This window comes from Sprattus sprattus, assembly GCF_963457725.1.
Source record: "Sprattus sprattus genome assembly, chromosome: 12".
NCBI classification, from domain to species: Eukaryota; Metazoa; Chordata; class Actinopteri; order Clupeiformes; family Clupeidae; genus Sprattus; species Sprattus sprattus.
This window is the reverse complement of record NC_137910.1, coordinates 31,683,793-31,698,080: the sequence shown is the minus strand read 5'-3', so window position 1 is coordinate 31,698,080 and position 14,288 is coordinate 31,683,793. Positions and strand designations below refer to the sequence as shown.

Sequence of the window (14,288 nt, the reverse complement as noted above, 5' to 3'; positions counted from 1 at the left end):
CTAGCTAGGTAGCTAGCTGCTAATAAGTAACAAATATAAGTAACACATCAGCAGTAATGAATCAAGTGTACTGATATTAAATGTACTACTAAATGTACTACTAACATGCCATTCTTAAATTAAAGCCAGTGACATGATGGTTAACGATTAACGAGTTAATGATGGATACCGACAATTAGCATACCTAGCTAGGTAGCATTACCATTGGATTTCAATGGCAGTTATGCTAGCTCTGGCTATCCAGTCAAAGGAGCCTTGTTTCTGGACACGTATCACTTGACGAGCGAGGGCAATACAGTCATCTGGAAAGTTTAAAATGATACTAAACGAAGGGAAATCTACTGTATGGAGAATTTTCTGCTCAGTAGACAATGCAGATTCTAATTAGGCTGGTGGATATGTCCAATGTAAGAAGTGTGAAGTTTTAATGAAATATGATTGATGCAACTGTCGTTCTCCATAACAACTTGGATTAACCTGGATGGCTGGATGAAGTTTCAGACCGAACGTCAAAGATCTTCAATGGTAAGACTTGTCGGTTGTGCCTCAGTTGGTGTCTCGTAAAACGTGAATTTTATTAAAGCATAGCGTGTGTATTGTGTAGCTATTTCATTCCGAGATTGCAGGGGAGTGAAATGCTCCGCTCTGCTGCTGGTATACAGACAGCCGGAAAGGTTAACAAACGGAATGAAATAGCTACACATTACACACGCTATGCCTTAATAAAACCCACGTTACTCACATACTGGTTAACACTGTTAGAGCGGGTGTATAAACTGTACCTGAAACTGTTGCCACTACATTCGTTTTAATATTTTGCACTCTCTATCTAACCACTTCTGGCATTTAAGAGAGCTTCTCCTATGTCAACTGATCTAATGTCAGTTGGCTAGAGTGCGTGACGTCACAATGGCTCAACCTTCCCCATGTTAGTCAATGAGAGAAAAAGGGGATGAAAAAGAGGGATAAAAAAGGAGTGGCAAAGAGTATCGCCACGAAAAGTCTAGCAGCTTGCACCGGATCGGGCCGGACGTTTTGGTGTTTGAATGGCGTCTCTAGCTCAATCGGGCGAGGAGTAGTTAGCTGCAAGAAAAACGTACGGAATAAATAAATAAATAAAGAAAACTTGACGATAACAATACTGTGCTTCCCTTCGGGCAAGCACACTAATTAACTAAATCTGGGCTACAGGTGCAGATGACACAGCAATGGGGCTTAAGATTCACATTACTTTTTTCACAACATGCAAGTTTAAAACAGTCAATGGCATGCTATTCATTTAGCTGTAATTTGAATTCGGATTCCGTCCCTTTTTTTTCTTTGGAATCTGGGGACTCTTATGAGCTTTTCTCTTACGTTTAAAGTGGATTGAGGCCTATCAGACTTCTTCCTGAACAACACCACACAACCAGTTCATATGCCATTGAAGACATGCACAGGTTACATATGCTTTTATAATATGTTGTACTGGATACTCCTCTTATTTGGCTTAAAGTATTTTCATCTTTAGCGGTTCACTCAACAAATTCCCAGTCCTTAACAGGAATACAATTGGAAGAGGAGAGAAAACCTCAACTGGTAGTTGACGGGTAGTGTTAACAAGCGTGTGAACCAGTTTTCTTCTATTTGAAATAAATCACTCCTCTTACATGAACATGCTTTCATTATTACGTTTTGTGGACATGGTTAAGAGAGACTACAGATATTTAAAATGTGAGAAAGTGGAGGCATGACAAAAATCACATAAGCAGAAATGTGAGGATAGGACCCTATTTGAGAGGATAAGACACTATTTGAAGCTGATTGAGAGAATGCCAAGAGCTAATGTCATCAAAGCAAAAGGTAGCTACATTGAAAAATCTAATATATAAAAGATATTCTGGTTTGTTTAACAGTTTTTTTGTGAACTACATAATTCCACATGTGTCATAATTGTGATGTATTCAATGTAGAAAATAATAAAGAATACCATTGAATGAGGAAGTTTAGTATTTAATTGAGCGTTACAAGATGGGAAGCAGTCTGACCATGTTAATATAATCCATGGCAATCTAAATTATGTGCACATGACTCTGACTGCATACTAATCAGCCTCCAAGACACCTCTGTCCCAACAGATGGCCAATCAAGGGATTAGTTGGACCAAAGGACACTGAGCAATACCACTGGATTGGCTTGTGGAAATGGTTGGAAATAATGATAAGAGTATATAACCAGCCTTCTTAAGACATTAAGGTCTCTTGCTTTCTAGTTCTTTTCTGCACCTCTTCTACTTCTCTCCTCTCTGTCACCCCCTTTAAAGAATGTCTGCTCTCTCTCTCTCTCTCTTTGACTCTCTCTCTTTCTGTAAGTAACAGCCTACAACCAATCAAGATTATTATCAGAACAATGGCACTATGAGACAAGATAAAGCCTTTCAATTGTGTATTGGTCAACAAGAGCAAAATGCAGTTTAGGTGAGCACAACTGCCCCCGCAAAGTGAAATACTTACCCTGTTCTCAAGTTGCTAGCATTACCAGGGTCAGCGCGCTAAAACAATAACCCAAGGGGGGAGGGGTCCATGAGGCTTATAGCAGCAGGGAGCCAGATGACTACTAATATAGTGGTGCATAGTGAAAAATGACTACTAATATGGTGGTGCATAGTGAAAGTGTAATCATGTGCTATGCTCCCTGGGAGATGACTTTAAGGGGGAAAAAATCACAAACTCTCCTGACAATAATGACACTAAAACAGGGAAGAATACACATTTCCTTTCTTTCCTTTCCAAAGCTTAAAGAGAAGGCAAGGCACACACCGATGCTGTTGAGCTATACTTTCATTTGATTTCAGTTTGTTCAAACCGAGCATAAAAATGTAATGTGATTAAGAAAGGATAACATGGGTGTGGTCAGTGCAATGACATTTCAATTCGTCATTTCAGAGTCAAGGACATCACTGCTATAGCCTGCTTTATTTTCCAAAAACAACTGCAATTTAAGGTGATTTAAATACACCAAGTAATGTCCGACAAGCTAACTCCACTCACCCCCCCTCATGTCCTTCACTCTGATTATTATTTGCAAAAGTTGCAAATAATGAGTATTTTACAGTTGATAGAGCCCATTTACTATTGAGGGCAAGATGAAGCTCATGAAACTTCACCCATACATAGACTACCATTGCCACCTACTGACCTTTCTTAGTATTGCTGTTTATAAAAAAAAACAGGTTTTGTCAATGACACTAGGTATGTATCTATCTACCTATCTATCTATCCATCCATTATCCTCATCATCTTCAGGGTGATAAGTGGTTTCCTGTCAATAGACAGCCTTCTCTGCAGGCCAGTTTCAGATTGCAAACCTGATCACATTACTTTTTTTGAATGGGGTACACAAAATCTTATATTATTCATTAATGGCCAAAAGCTTTCTCTAGAAGACTATGTCACAAGCAGCAGGTTTTGGTGTTCCCCCCCCCCAAATGTGATATGAGATTTCTACCCATGATGAGAGGCAGTGGTTAACTTCTAAATATAATTTGAGCCCTATCATTTGAGTGGAGCTGTTTACACATTCACATCTACAGCATCTGTAGCACTGCATTATTAATAGTGCTTTCTGGTACAATCTACTGAACTAACTAACTCATTAATGAATTAACTAGCAGGTCTTTGGCTTTGTTGTCATGTCTTTAGGATACAGGTGGTGATTCAGAGGTTCAGGAGCAATCTCTGATCCCTGGATCAACCTGGACCAAGCAGTTTAAGACATTTGTATCGATTCGTTTTGATATTGGGTTGCTTAAAGATGTCCTTGTTGCCTCAGCTATGAATGTTAATATGCACTAAGTGTCTTCAGTCCCCCTTCACTTTATTAGGCAGTTTTCTCGCCCCCGACTCAACTGTTGCTCAAGATTTTGGCTGCTTGGTAATAGGGCCATTTCTATCCTGACTATGAAGTTTATCACTAGAACTCTGTCGGTAGTGCTTTTTTTGCTTTTTAAAAGCCTTATTGGCAAACATGTTCTAGAATCTCTTACTTCCAAAAGGACTGTTTGGAATGTTGTCATGCTAGCCACACTGACATCACACTTTTAAGCACATTGACTGCTATCCAATTGATGGGTCCTTGCCATCCTGTCCCAGATAATACATTTGAAACAGCCTAGCCCATCCAGTGTCTTTATTCCCACCATCACTCATTTTTTCTCCTTTTTCTGTCACCGTTTTTGTTCTCAACCAGAAATCATGAACAATTGAATCATCTTTCAACACTCATGTCTTTCTAGCAGCACAGTGTAAGTCCATGTTATGTCTGTTCCTAACCTCAGCTTGCCTGGCAGGTTGGCCAACAATGGTGACATACATGGGGAACTATTCATGTTTTTAAGCTTCAGTCGATTTGTCTTTTCAGAGTTTTTTTTTTACGTTTAGAACATGTACAATTATTACAATTATTTACAATTATTATTGTACTTACTCCATTAAATGAAGAATTTTCATTTGCAATTCTTACACTAACACGCCCAGTTGGTCGACTAACACTCCCACTTACCTGACAGGAGTCTATTCCACCCTCTAGGTAGCCGGCACAGAACATGCTCTCATCCAATATATTGCCATAGACTGATCGGTCGGAGCAGCGGTCGTCTGATATCACGAGCACATCAGCGTCCATTAGTTGGCTGGAGCCAAAGTCCGCTGCAGTTGATAGAAAGAGTACTTAATTATCTGAGGCAAATATGTGTGACAAAACTAGCATATGAATGATCAGAATGTTCAAAACCGAATAGCTACAACAAACAACATAAAGCAAAAGATTTGATCGTACAGTCTGGTGTTGCACCCCATCCTGCGATGCTGCACTCTGTTCCATCTGCCAAGGTGGTATTGGGTAAACACACTGCCTTCACGTACTGAGACTCCGTAGCACACATCCCATCTGTGTCCTTCAGTCTTAACAGAGCTGCATCACATACAAACATATACAGATAACATCACATCAATCTTTTTCAGTCATTAGCCACTTTATTATTTAAACCTCTCTTGTGCTGGGTAGGACCCCCACTGCACCCAGAACAGCCTACATTATTTTTGTTGCATGGATTCAACAGGGTACATTACATTCAGAACAGATTCTGGTCCACTTTCACATGACTGCACCACAAAGTCACTGCACTCAAGCCTTATCCCAATGTAGTCTCACTGTTCTGTTCTTAGCCCACTGGAGGGGAACTAGTCTGCTGCTGTAGCCCTTCCACTTGATATTTTTTTGTTTTCGCCTGCTGCAGTTCATGGATGTTTTATTATTTGCACACATTTCTTTGTACACTTTACAGACTGAAATCCCAGGAAATCATACTTTTCTGAAATACTCAAATGACCCTGTCAATCTGCAGTGACTCACAGTGAAATCACATTCTGATACTGGTCTCAACCACCTCTTGACCTTTCATGCATTGACTTGCTACTACATGATTGGCTGATTGGATATTTGCTTTAACAGTCAGATATAAGGGTGTACCTCATAAACCACTCCATTGATTTAAATGGAATATTTCTACAAGTTAACCCTATCTTTTTTTATTTTATTTTGATTTTGATTTTCCAACAATGATACACAAAAAATAAGCAAACAAACCATACAAATCAAGTCAAAACACTCACACAAAAAACACACAAAGCTTATAGATCCTTCCATTCAGTCACAATGCAACAATTCTGTCTTGTTCAGATGTCATTACTATGAATAGTAGTGGTATCACCCTCACCCCTTTTGTATTAATTCCATTTCTCCCATTTTCCTTCAAACTGTTCCACCTGCATTCTCAGGGTATGTGTCAATCTCTCCATGTCATAGATCTCCTCCACAATACTCAGCCACTGTTCTTTAGTAGGGGGGGGTCTACCTTATACCAGGCCCTTGTAATTGCCTTCCTGCTAGCCATTAATAATACTTTCACCAGGTATTATCTCCTCCTTGTACCTCCTCTTGTGGAATGTTCCCCAAGTATAATACCAGACAAGTTTTTGGTCTCTCATATCCCAATATCCCCCTCAGCACACTCCACACTCCCTGCCAGTATCCTTCCATCTTTTGACATTTCCAAAACACATGTGTATGGTCTGCCTCCATTTGACCACACAACCTCCAACATGGTTTCTGGTCTGGTGCGTATTTCCCCTTAATCTTTGGTGTTATGAAATACCTCATAATGTTTTTCCATCCAAATTCTCGCCATATCCTAGAGCTGGTGGCTGAGTGTTGGCCCTTGCACACATTATACCAGTCATCTTCTGTTATTTCTATTCCAATTTCTTTTTCCCATTTTTCTTTAATATAAACAGTTGAATTACCCCCACTGACCCCTAGAGCTTGGTATAGGGCTGAGATCACTCTACATTTTCTCCCTTCATATGCATTTATCATTATTGTAATAATCATGTTCTGTTCTTTGGGTTCTTTTAACTTTATTTCCTTAAATAATAATCCCTCACCTGAAAATACCGAAAGAGGTAATTTGCTTCCAAATCAAATTTCTCCCTTATAGCCTGAAAACTCTGCAATTTACCCTTCTCTAATAGTGTGCATATTGCTGTAATACCCCTATTTGCCCATCTCTCAAAGCCAAAATCACTTATTCCTGGTTTGAATCTCTTGTCATGGGTTATCCACCTCAGAGGCCTTGTTTCATTCTCTATTCCGTACTTTCTTACTACCAAGTGCCAAGTCCACAATGTGAATTTAGTTATTGGGTCTAACAATCTCTCTTCCCTTTTAAACAATTCCCTATCGGTCATTAATATTTGTATGGGGCTAGCCTCAACCTTCATTTCTATATCCTTCCATCTAGCTACATATTCTTTATTACACCACTAAGTTACAGCCCTGAGTTGTGCAGCATAGAAGTAGTCTTGTAGTTTAGGTACAGCCATGCCCCCTTTGTCCTTGTGGAGCTGCATGGTGCTAAATCTAATTCTTGGCCTCCTACCCCCCCATATGAACCTGGATATCCATATCCCACTCCATAAACTGTTTCGGTGGTATCATTACTGGCAGAGTTTGGAAGAGGTACAATAGCCTTGGTAATACATTCATCTTAATTATTTCTATCCTTGAAGTAAGATCAAATTGTAGTGTTGACCATCTTTCTATAGCCCGTCTGAGTTCTTGATTAATCTGAATGTAATTGGCAGTATATAACTTCCCCGCTCCCTTCGTGATGTTCTTTCCCAGATATTTAATTGTTTCTGAATTCCATTACATTTTGTATTTCTTTACAAAACTCTGGTGTAGGGGTATAGTTTATGGCCAAGATCTGTGTTTTGGTAACATTAAGTTTATATCCTGAGTAATATCCATACTCCTCCAACAGGTTCATCAATGCAGGGAAGGATTCACTTGGTCGCTCCAAGTAGGCTACCACATCATCCGCAAATAGCCCTATCTTATGTTCAGTACCATTCACCTCCACCCCTCTGGTATCCTGGTTCTGCCTAATCGTCTGTGCCAATGGCTTTATGAATATTGCAAAGAGAGTTGGAGAGAGACAACATCCCTGTCTAGTAGATCCTCCCAGACCAAATGGGTCTGTGAGACTACCATTCACCTTGATCCTAGCAGTCAGCTCTTGATATAATGCTCTAATACACTTGACAGATTCCTTATTGAGACCAAATCTTTCGAACACCTTATATAAGTAAATCCAATTAACACTATCAAAAGCTTTCTCCGCGTCTACACTAACTAAAATTGCACTATTCTTTGTTCGCTGAGTCTCTTCTACAATGTGTATCATCCTCCTAATATTGTCCTGTGTCTGTCTTCCTGTAATAAAACCGGTCTGGTCTTCGTCTATAATGTCAGTCATGAATGTCTCAAATCTTTTGGAAATAGTTGGGGTATACATCTTGTAGTCCACGTTCAATACTGATATTGGTCTATAACTACTACAGTGCTCTTTATCTTTGCCCTTTTTGGGTATGGTTGTGATAATGGCCTCCTTCCATGAAAGAGGGATTTCCCCTTCATTAATTGTGTACCTACATGAGGCCAACAACATCTTTTCTAAATGTACGGTAGAACAGTGAAGGAAGCCCGTCACTTCCCGGACTGGTATTGTTCTGGGATGGCCCTTTCCATCTCCTCCTCTGTGATGTCTGCCGTCAATAATGTATTCTGCTCTTCCCCTATTGATGGTAGATCCAACCTGTCTAGGAAGTTTCCATATCTTGTTCGTCTGCCGCTGCTGATTGTGTGTATAAGTTTTGATAATATTCTCTGAATACTCTCTCAATTTCGTCCGGTTCGGTAAGCAAATCATTAGTTTGTGGATCTCTTATTTTATATATGGTATTCAATGCTTGTTGTTTTCTTATATGTCTAGCCAATAATCTGCTTGCTTTGGAACCTCCCTCATAAAAAGTTTGTTTAACAAATCTAGCTTTCTTTTCCACTTCTGTCAGTAGTATATTATCAATTTTATTCTTTGTTTCTTTCACTTGTCTAAGTATCTCTGGGTCACTTGTGGCATTATGTTTTCTCTCCAAGTCCTTTAAACGTCCAATTTGTGTCTGGTAATTTACTAACTAGTCTGGATTTCTTGAGCAGAGTTGTCTGTGCTATCAAGTTCCCCCTAATGACGGCCTTAAGCGCATCCCAAAGAATGTTTGGATCTACCTCCCCATTATCATTTTTCTCTATATACCTATTTATATCCTTTTTTATTCTTTCTACCAGGTCTTTATCATTCAGAATCCCCACATTCAACCTCCACACTGTAGTTCTCCTTCTCTTGTTTAAATGTATTGTTGACTGCGTTATGGTCTGATAAATCTGGTACCCCAATCCTACATTCCTCAACCCTATGCATGTCTCATGAAATAGTCCAACCTTGAATACATTTGGTGTGGGTCTGAGTGGTGTGTGTAGTCTCTCTCCAAGGGATGTAGTTCTCTCCAAACGTCTGTTATTCCCAAGTCAACCAGTTGTATATTCATATATAATAATAATAATAATAATAATAATAATTCATTTTATTTTTACGCACTTTTCATTCCAAGGAATCTCAGAGTGCCTACATATGAGAAAATAACTATAATAATACAATAAAATTAAAAACAAATTTAAATATTAACATAAGCATAACAGAAAAGATTTAACACAAGGCCAGAAATGCCTTCTTGAATAAAAAAGTTTTAAGTCCAGCTTAAGTCCAGCGTCTGCGTTGCCCTTAGGTGGTCAGGGAGGCTGTTCCATAAATGTGGCGCTGCCGGGCAAAAGGCCCAGTCGCCCATGGTGCGACGCTTGGTTTTGGGGACGCGGAGGAGCGAGCTGTTTGAAGACCTGAGGGTGCAGGTGGAGGTTTGGGGAGTAATTAATTCTTGCAGGTAGGGAGGTGCATGTCCATTAATGCATGTATGGGTGATTATAAGGACTTTGTAGTCTATCCGGAAAGAGACAGGGAGCCAGTGTAGTGAGTGTAATATTGGTGTTATGTGCTCATATTTCCGGACCTTCATCAGAATCCTGGCAGCGCTGTTTTGGATGTATTGCAGCTTCTGGATGTTCTTGCCAGTGATCCCATAGAAGAGTGAATTACAATAGTCCAGTCTTGAGGAGATAAAGACGTGGACAAGCTTCTCTGCATCTGATAGGGTTAAAGTGGGGCGGAGTTTGGAGATGTTTCTTAGATGATAAAAAGAGGTCTATCTATTAAGCCATGTCCTATTCTTCTTTGTGCTAGTTGTATCTAGATGGTAGTTCATCACCATATTGAAGTCCCCTCCACATATTAAGATCCCCTCTAGTTCTTCATTAATGATGTCAAATAATGATTTAAAGAAGGTTTTCTTGCTATCTGGGGGTGCATACACATTGATCAATGTCACTCTTTGTCCCTCTAATTTACCCTTTATCATTATATATCTTCCCTCCTTCTTTTCCAAGTTCAAAATCCTCTCGTAAGAGGGCCCCCCTTAGTGAAGAAGAACTCTCCAAGCCGAAGTCCTCTGTTCACGCTAAACATGTCCAACATATTCCAACCATCACTCCCGGCATTAACTTTGCGATTCTTATAAAGCCAACAAAACACTAGGCATATAGGCATAGGGATATCTTTTTACCCACTGTCCAAACCGACCCACACAATGGAGAATAGAATAAAATAGAATACTCCCTTCAATAAAATAATAACGCTAGTCCTGAGAAGAAAAGAAAAACTCTGTGCAGGAGTGGGCTGTATCATTGTCTTTAGCATGTGTAACTTTTCCCTTCATCCTTCGCCCAAATACAATATATGCCTACAGGCTACTTACTTAACTTTCAGAACCAAAGAGCTTAAGAGAAAAAAAATAGTAGGGACCCAAGTAGGAAATGCAAAAGTTCGTGCCTGTACCATGTTAACGGCTACAAGGATAATGTATTCTCGTCTACTCCTTCCGAGAAAACCGCATCAGCTCCTTCCTTGCTCTCCCAGCGACGTCGGTCTCCTGGTCCCCAACTCTGCGCCATTTATAAGCGGCTTCAAGCTGCTGCTCCAGCGTCGGTTGTTCCTCCTCGACCAGACCGTCCACCTTCAGTCCCCTCTCCTCCATCGCCCGTGCAGCTTCTTGTGGACTGCCGTAAGCCTGGACGCCTCCTTGCCAGTGGACTCTCAATGATGTTAGCGGTGACTGTAACTTAATCCCTTTTCCCTTCAGAGCTCTCTTCAGACCCGCATAGCCACGGCGCTTTGCAGCCACCTCCGCTGGGTAATCGTGGTCGATCCTCACCATCTTTTCTCCAATCGCAATTATCGTCTGCCAGGCCTTTCTGAGGATGTCATCCTTCATTTGGCACTGCAGGAAGTTGACAATGTTCGCACAGGGATTCTTATTCGAGGCAGGTTTCGGTGCCAACGCTCTGTGAGCACGTTGTATTTGTAGGTTGAGATCTTCCCCGAACTTAAGTTTCTCGCGTATCAAGTTCTCTATAAACTCGGGCACCGAATCCTTCTCTGTGCCCTCTGGCAGGGACGTGCACAGGAGTGTGCTAAGGTTGCTTGGGCAACTGCCCGTTTGCCCTCTTCGACTGAAGTTGCCCCTCCTAAAGAAATATTTTATAATAATAATATTTGCGAGAACATGGCGGGGGCGTGGCAGTCGCGGTATGTGACAGTTTAAAATGATATTCTGAAAATGTGCGATTACATGGCGGGGCGTGACATTCGCGGTAAGTGACAGTTTAAAATGATATTTTGAAAATGTGTGATTACATGGAGGGGGCAGCAAATATCTAGGCGCACCACTATAAAAGGCGTGCTGGAAAATCGTTATTCTGTCACGTCCGGGTTTATAAAATACCTTAAAGTCGGAGTGACGGTCATTTTTTTAAAGTAGCAGGTTGCCTAAAAATATGTACGCCAGCTCCCTCTGGCAACTGCAAATTGTAACAAAGATGACGGACCACACTCCGTTTACAGATGTGGTGTTTAAAAAAAAAAAAAGTTACTGAGAAATAGACACGGTACTTTCCGATAACACCGTTATTGTAACCAGCAATATTGGTTGATTTGTGAGGCGTCAGGCAGTCAACTTTCTAACACTAGCACATTAGCCTTAAGTTCTTTCAGCTTACCAACGTTACATGAAATAGTGCAAGCTATCTTAAAAGACCTCTCAAATTCACCCGTAAAATATCTTGCGCCAGACATCTTCTTAGCGAGACATCAAGGTAGTAAGACGGCTAGCTATCTTACTTTTAAGAGTTAGGGCAAGAGATGTTAACCGAGAACAAATCATATGCACAGAGTGCGTTAGAGTTGTGTCTGCGCCGCATAGCAATACAGCTAACTTGTTCAACCACCTGAGATTTCACCACAAACCACAATATGATGACTGCATTAAGGCTGAAGCTAACGCTACCTGTGATTTCAAATCAAGTCGCACGGCCAAGATTCCAGTCTCATATGCGACCAGATGAGTCGCAGTCGCATGCCCTGCTCTCTCGAATGTCCTTCATTTCTTTGCGGTTTTCCTAACTATGGACCCAATCTGCCTAGACACGTTGTCAAAGCCAGCCTTCATGTTAGCTAGCATGTCGTTTTCGTTAGCAGCTAATGACTTATCATCTCCCTTTCTATTTTTGTGGATTCCCTTGTAGTAGTCATCCCCTCTCTGTTTGCGCATTTGAATTTTGGCTTTTCAATGTTTAACACTTCATCTGCCGGGAGCTCGTGATTTTACGTCTATCCACTCATTTGTCAAACCCGAACTCAACCCTTTCTGTTTTAACAACAATGGTGTCAAGTCAACCCTATCTGTTTTAACAAGCGAGTTTCACAGTTAAATGTAAAAAATAATGAGCACAATTTAAATGACTAGGTATATACCAAAATGTTATTGCCTTCTTCATTTGAGTGGGTTTATTTTAAGATGATTTATTGTATAGATAACTTGCCTGTTTTACTGTAGGCTACTTTACAAAACATGATGAATGCCTGTCAATTGCTGATGTCTTAGTAAATTGGCTACATTTATGGATTTAAGCTAATGAATGAATGCGTCTGGAGTTGTCATCTCTCAATGGTTGCAACTAAACCTATAGTAGCACATCCAGTCAGTTTAATTTCATTACATTTAAAATGGCAATTTCCCATTCTTTACTGTGGAGGGGAATTAGTTTGGAACCATTTGGCAGTCCATGAAGCACCTGATCACTCAGCATATTTGACTTCAGTTGGCACAACTCTTGCTATACATGTTGGATTTGATCATCTCAGCAGTTTCCACCCATTGGAGCATGCAGCTTGTCATCAGTCACGTCCAGATTGACTGAATCTCAATTAAAAGCCTACAAAGAATTTACAGTGGATGAGTGCTGCCAGGCGCGCTGGAACCTCTCTCATGCAGGGGGGGCTGTGGCGCGCTACTAAAACATGTGACGTCATAGCAATATGATAATAGAGGAGTGTTTATACTCCAAACTTTAGAGGCTATAGCGCTGATTGTGACCAATAACTGACATTTAAAATACACAAGAACAAAAGCATGAAACATTTATAATATATGCAAACTAGAAGAAGTTAGGAGACGGAGGCGAAGTATCGGTCAATCCGGTGGATTTATTTGCTAGGGAAGTGTACACACTAAGCACGGGCAGCAGGAGGTGTCCACTACAAAAACAACAAACTAATTAGTCTTAATAAATCACTCTTCTCATTACTGAAAGGAGAGAAAAACAAGAGCTTTTAACGAGCTGCTGCGGTCCTAGCTACTCATCCAAATTGAGAGGGACGGGCGTCCGTTACTTTACAAAGCACTCTCTATATTGTATTTTGTATTTGTATCCATTTCATCAACATCACACTGAATACTATTATCATGTAACATCAGCTACAGAGAAATACCCTCCAGATTCCCTGCCAACGTTTTGTATGCTATGAGGAGTCTCATAACTTTATGTATTATTATTATTATTATTATTATAACTGATAACCATGCAATGCTCGGCGACATTGGGATTTAAAACCATGACTAACCTCGATTTACAGAGCACCAAATGTGGCCTTGCGTTCAGGCGTGTTGCCGATGAAGCTCCTCACGAGGGATGGTATGTCCAGTCTGTCCAGAATGTCACAGTGTACATGCATCAGGGCAAGATGCGTCAATCGACGCTGGCTCATGGTAGTTCGCGTCCAGGTTTTCAGTCGTCTCAGGGCCGAGAATGATCTCTCTGATGGGGCAGCTGACACAGGTAGGCATAAACAAAGTTCAACAAATGCCTCAACATCTTTGAACATCCCTCGTGTTTGTGGATACAACGAAGCAATAAATTCGGCAACTTCTGACACTGTAGTCAATTTTCTCTCCTTGGTTAGGCCACTCAGTAATGTAATTTGCATGTGTAACAGTGAACGATCGATCTTTTCGGGAGTTGCACTTCCACGTTAAGTCCAGAGAGGTTTTGGTTAACAGTATCGATAAGAAAAGTTTACCTCTGTGCAGCCACTTTCATGCCGACTTGATCAAATCTTCGGGTGAGCTCCATTTGAATTAGGTCCACGGCTTCAAAGAACTGAGGCCTCCACCGTGCCTCTCCGGAGTCGCATGGCAAAGCCTCAGGTTCTGTGGTGCTGCGGATGCGAGCTGGGGTCTTACTCACTCTTGAAGCTCCGGGCATTTTCAGATCGTAGCTTGCAGCAGATGTCTCCACTTTGTCCATGAGTTGCTGAAAAGAGTCATCTTCTCTAAGTGTTCGCATATGCTGCTGGAGGACTGTGACACACTCAAGGGCTGATCTTGCAGTTGATGTGTTGCTCTGCA

The 14,288-nt window shown here is 40.8% G+C and overlaps 1 protein-coding gene across 1 annotated transcript in view; it reads right to left on the bottom strand.

Moving 5' to 3' along the window:
- Positions 1 to 14,288, bottom strand: part of LOC308372947 (hyaluronan-binding protein 2) — a gene marked incomplete at both ends in the record, with an annotated part of 78,708 nt that overhangs the window by 5,437 nt on the left and 58,983 nt on the right. The window contains 2 exons of the mRNA XM_080848309.1: positions 4,540 to 4,685; positions 4,816 to 4,950. Coding sequence (XP_080704435.1) covers positions 4,540 to 4,685; positions 4,816 to 4,950 — 281 coding nt within the window. The remainder of the gene's footprint in view (positions 1 to 4,539; positions 4,686 to 4,815; positions 4,951 to 14,288) is intronic.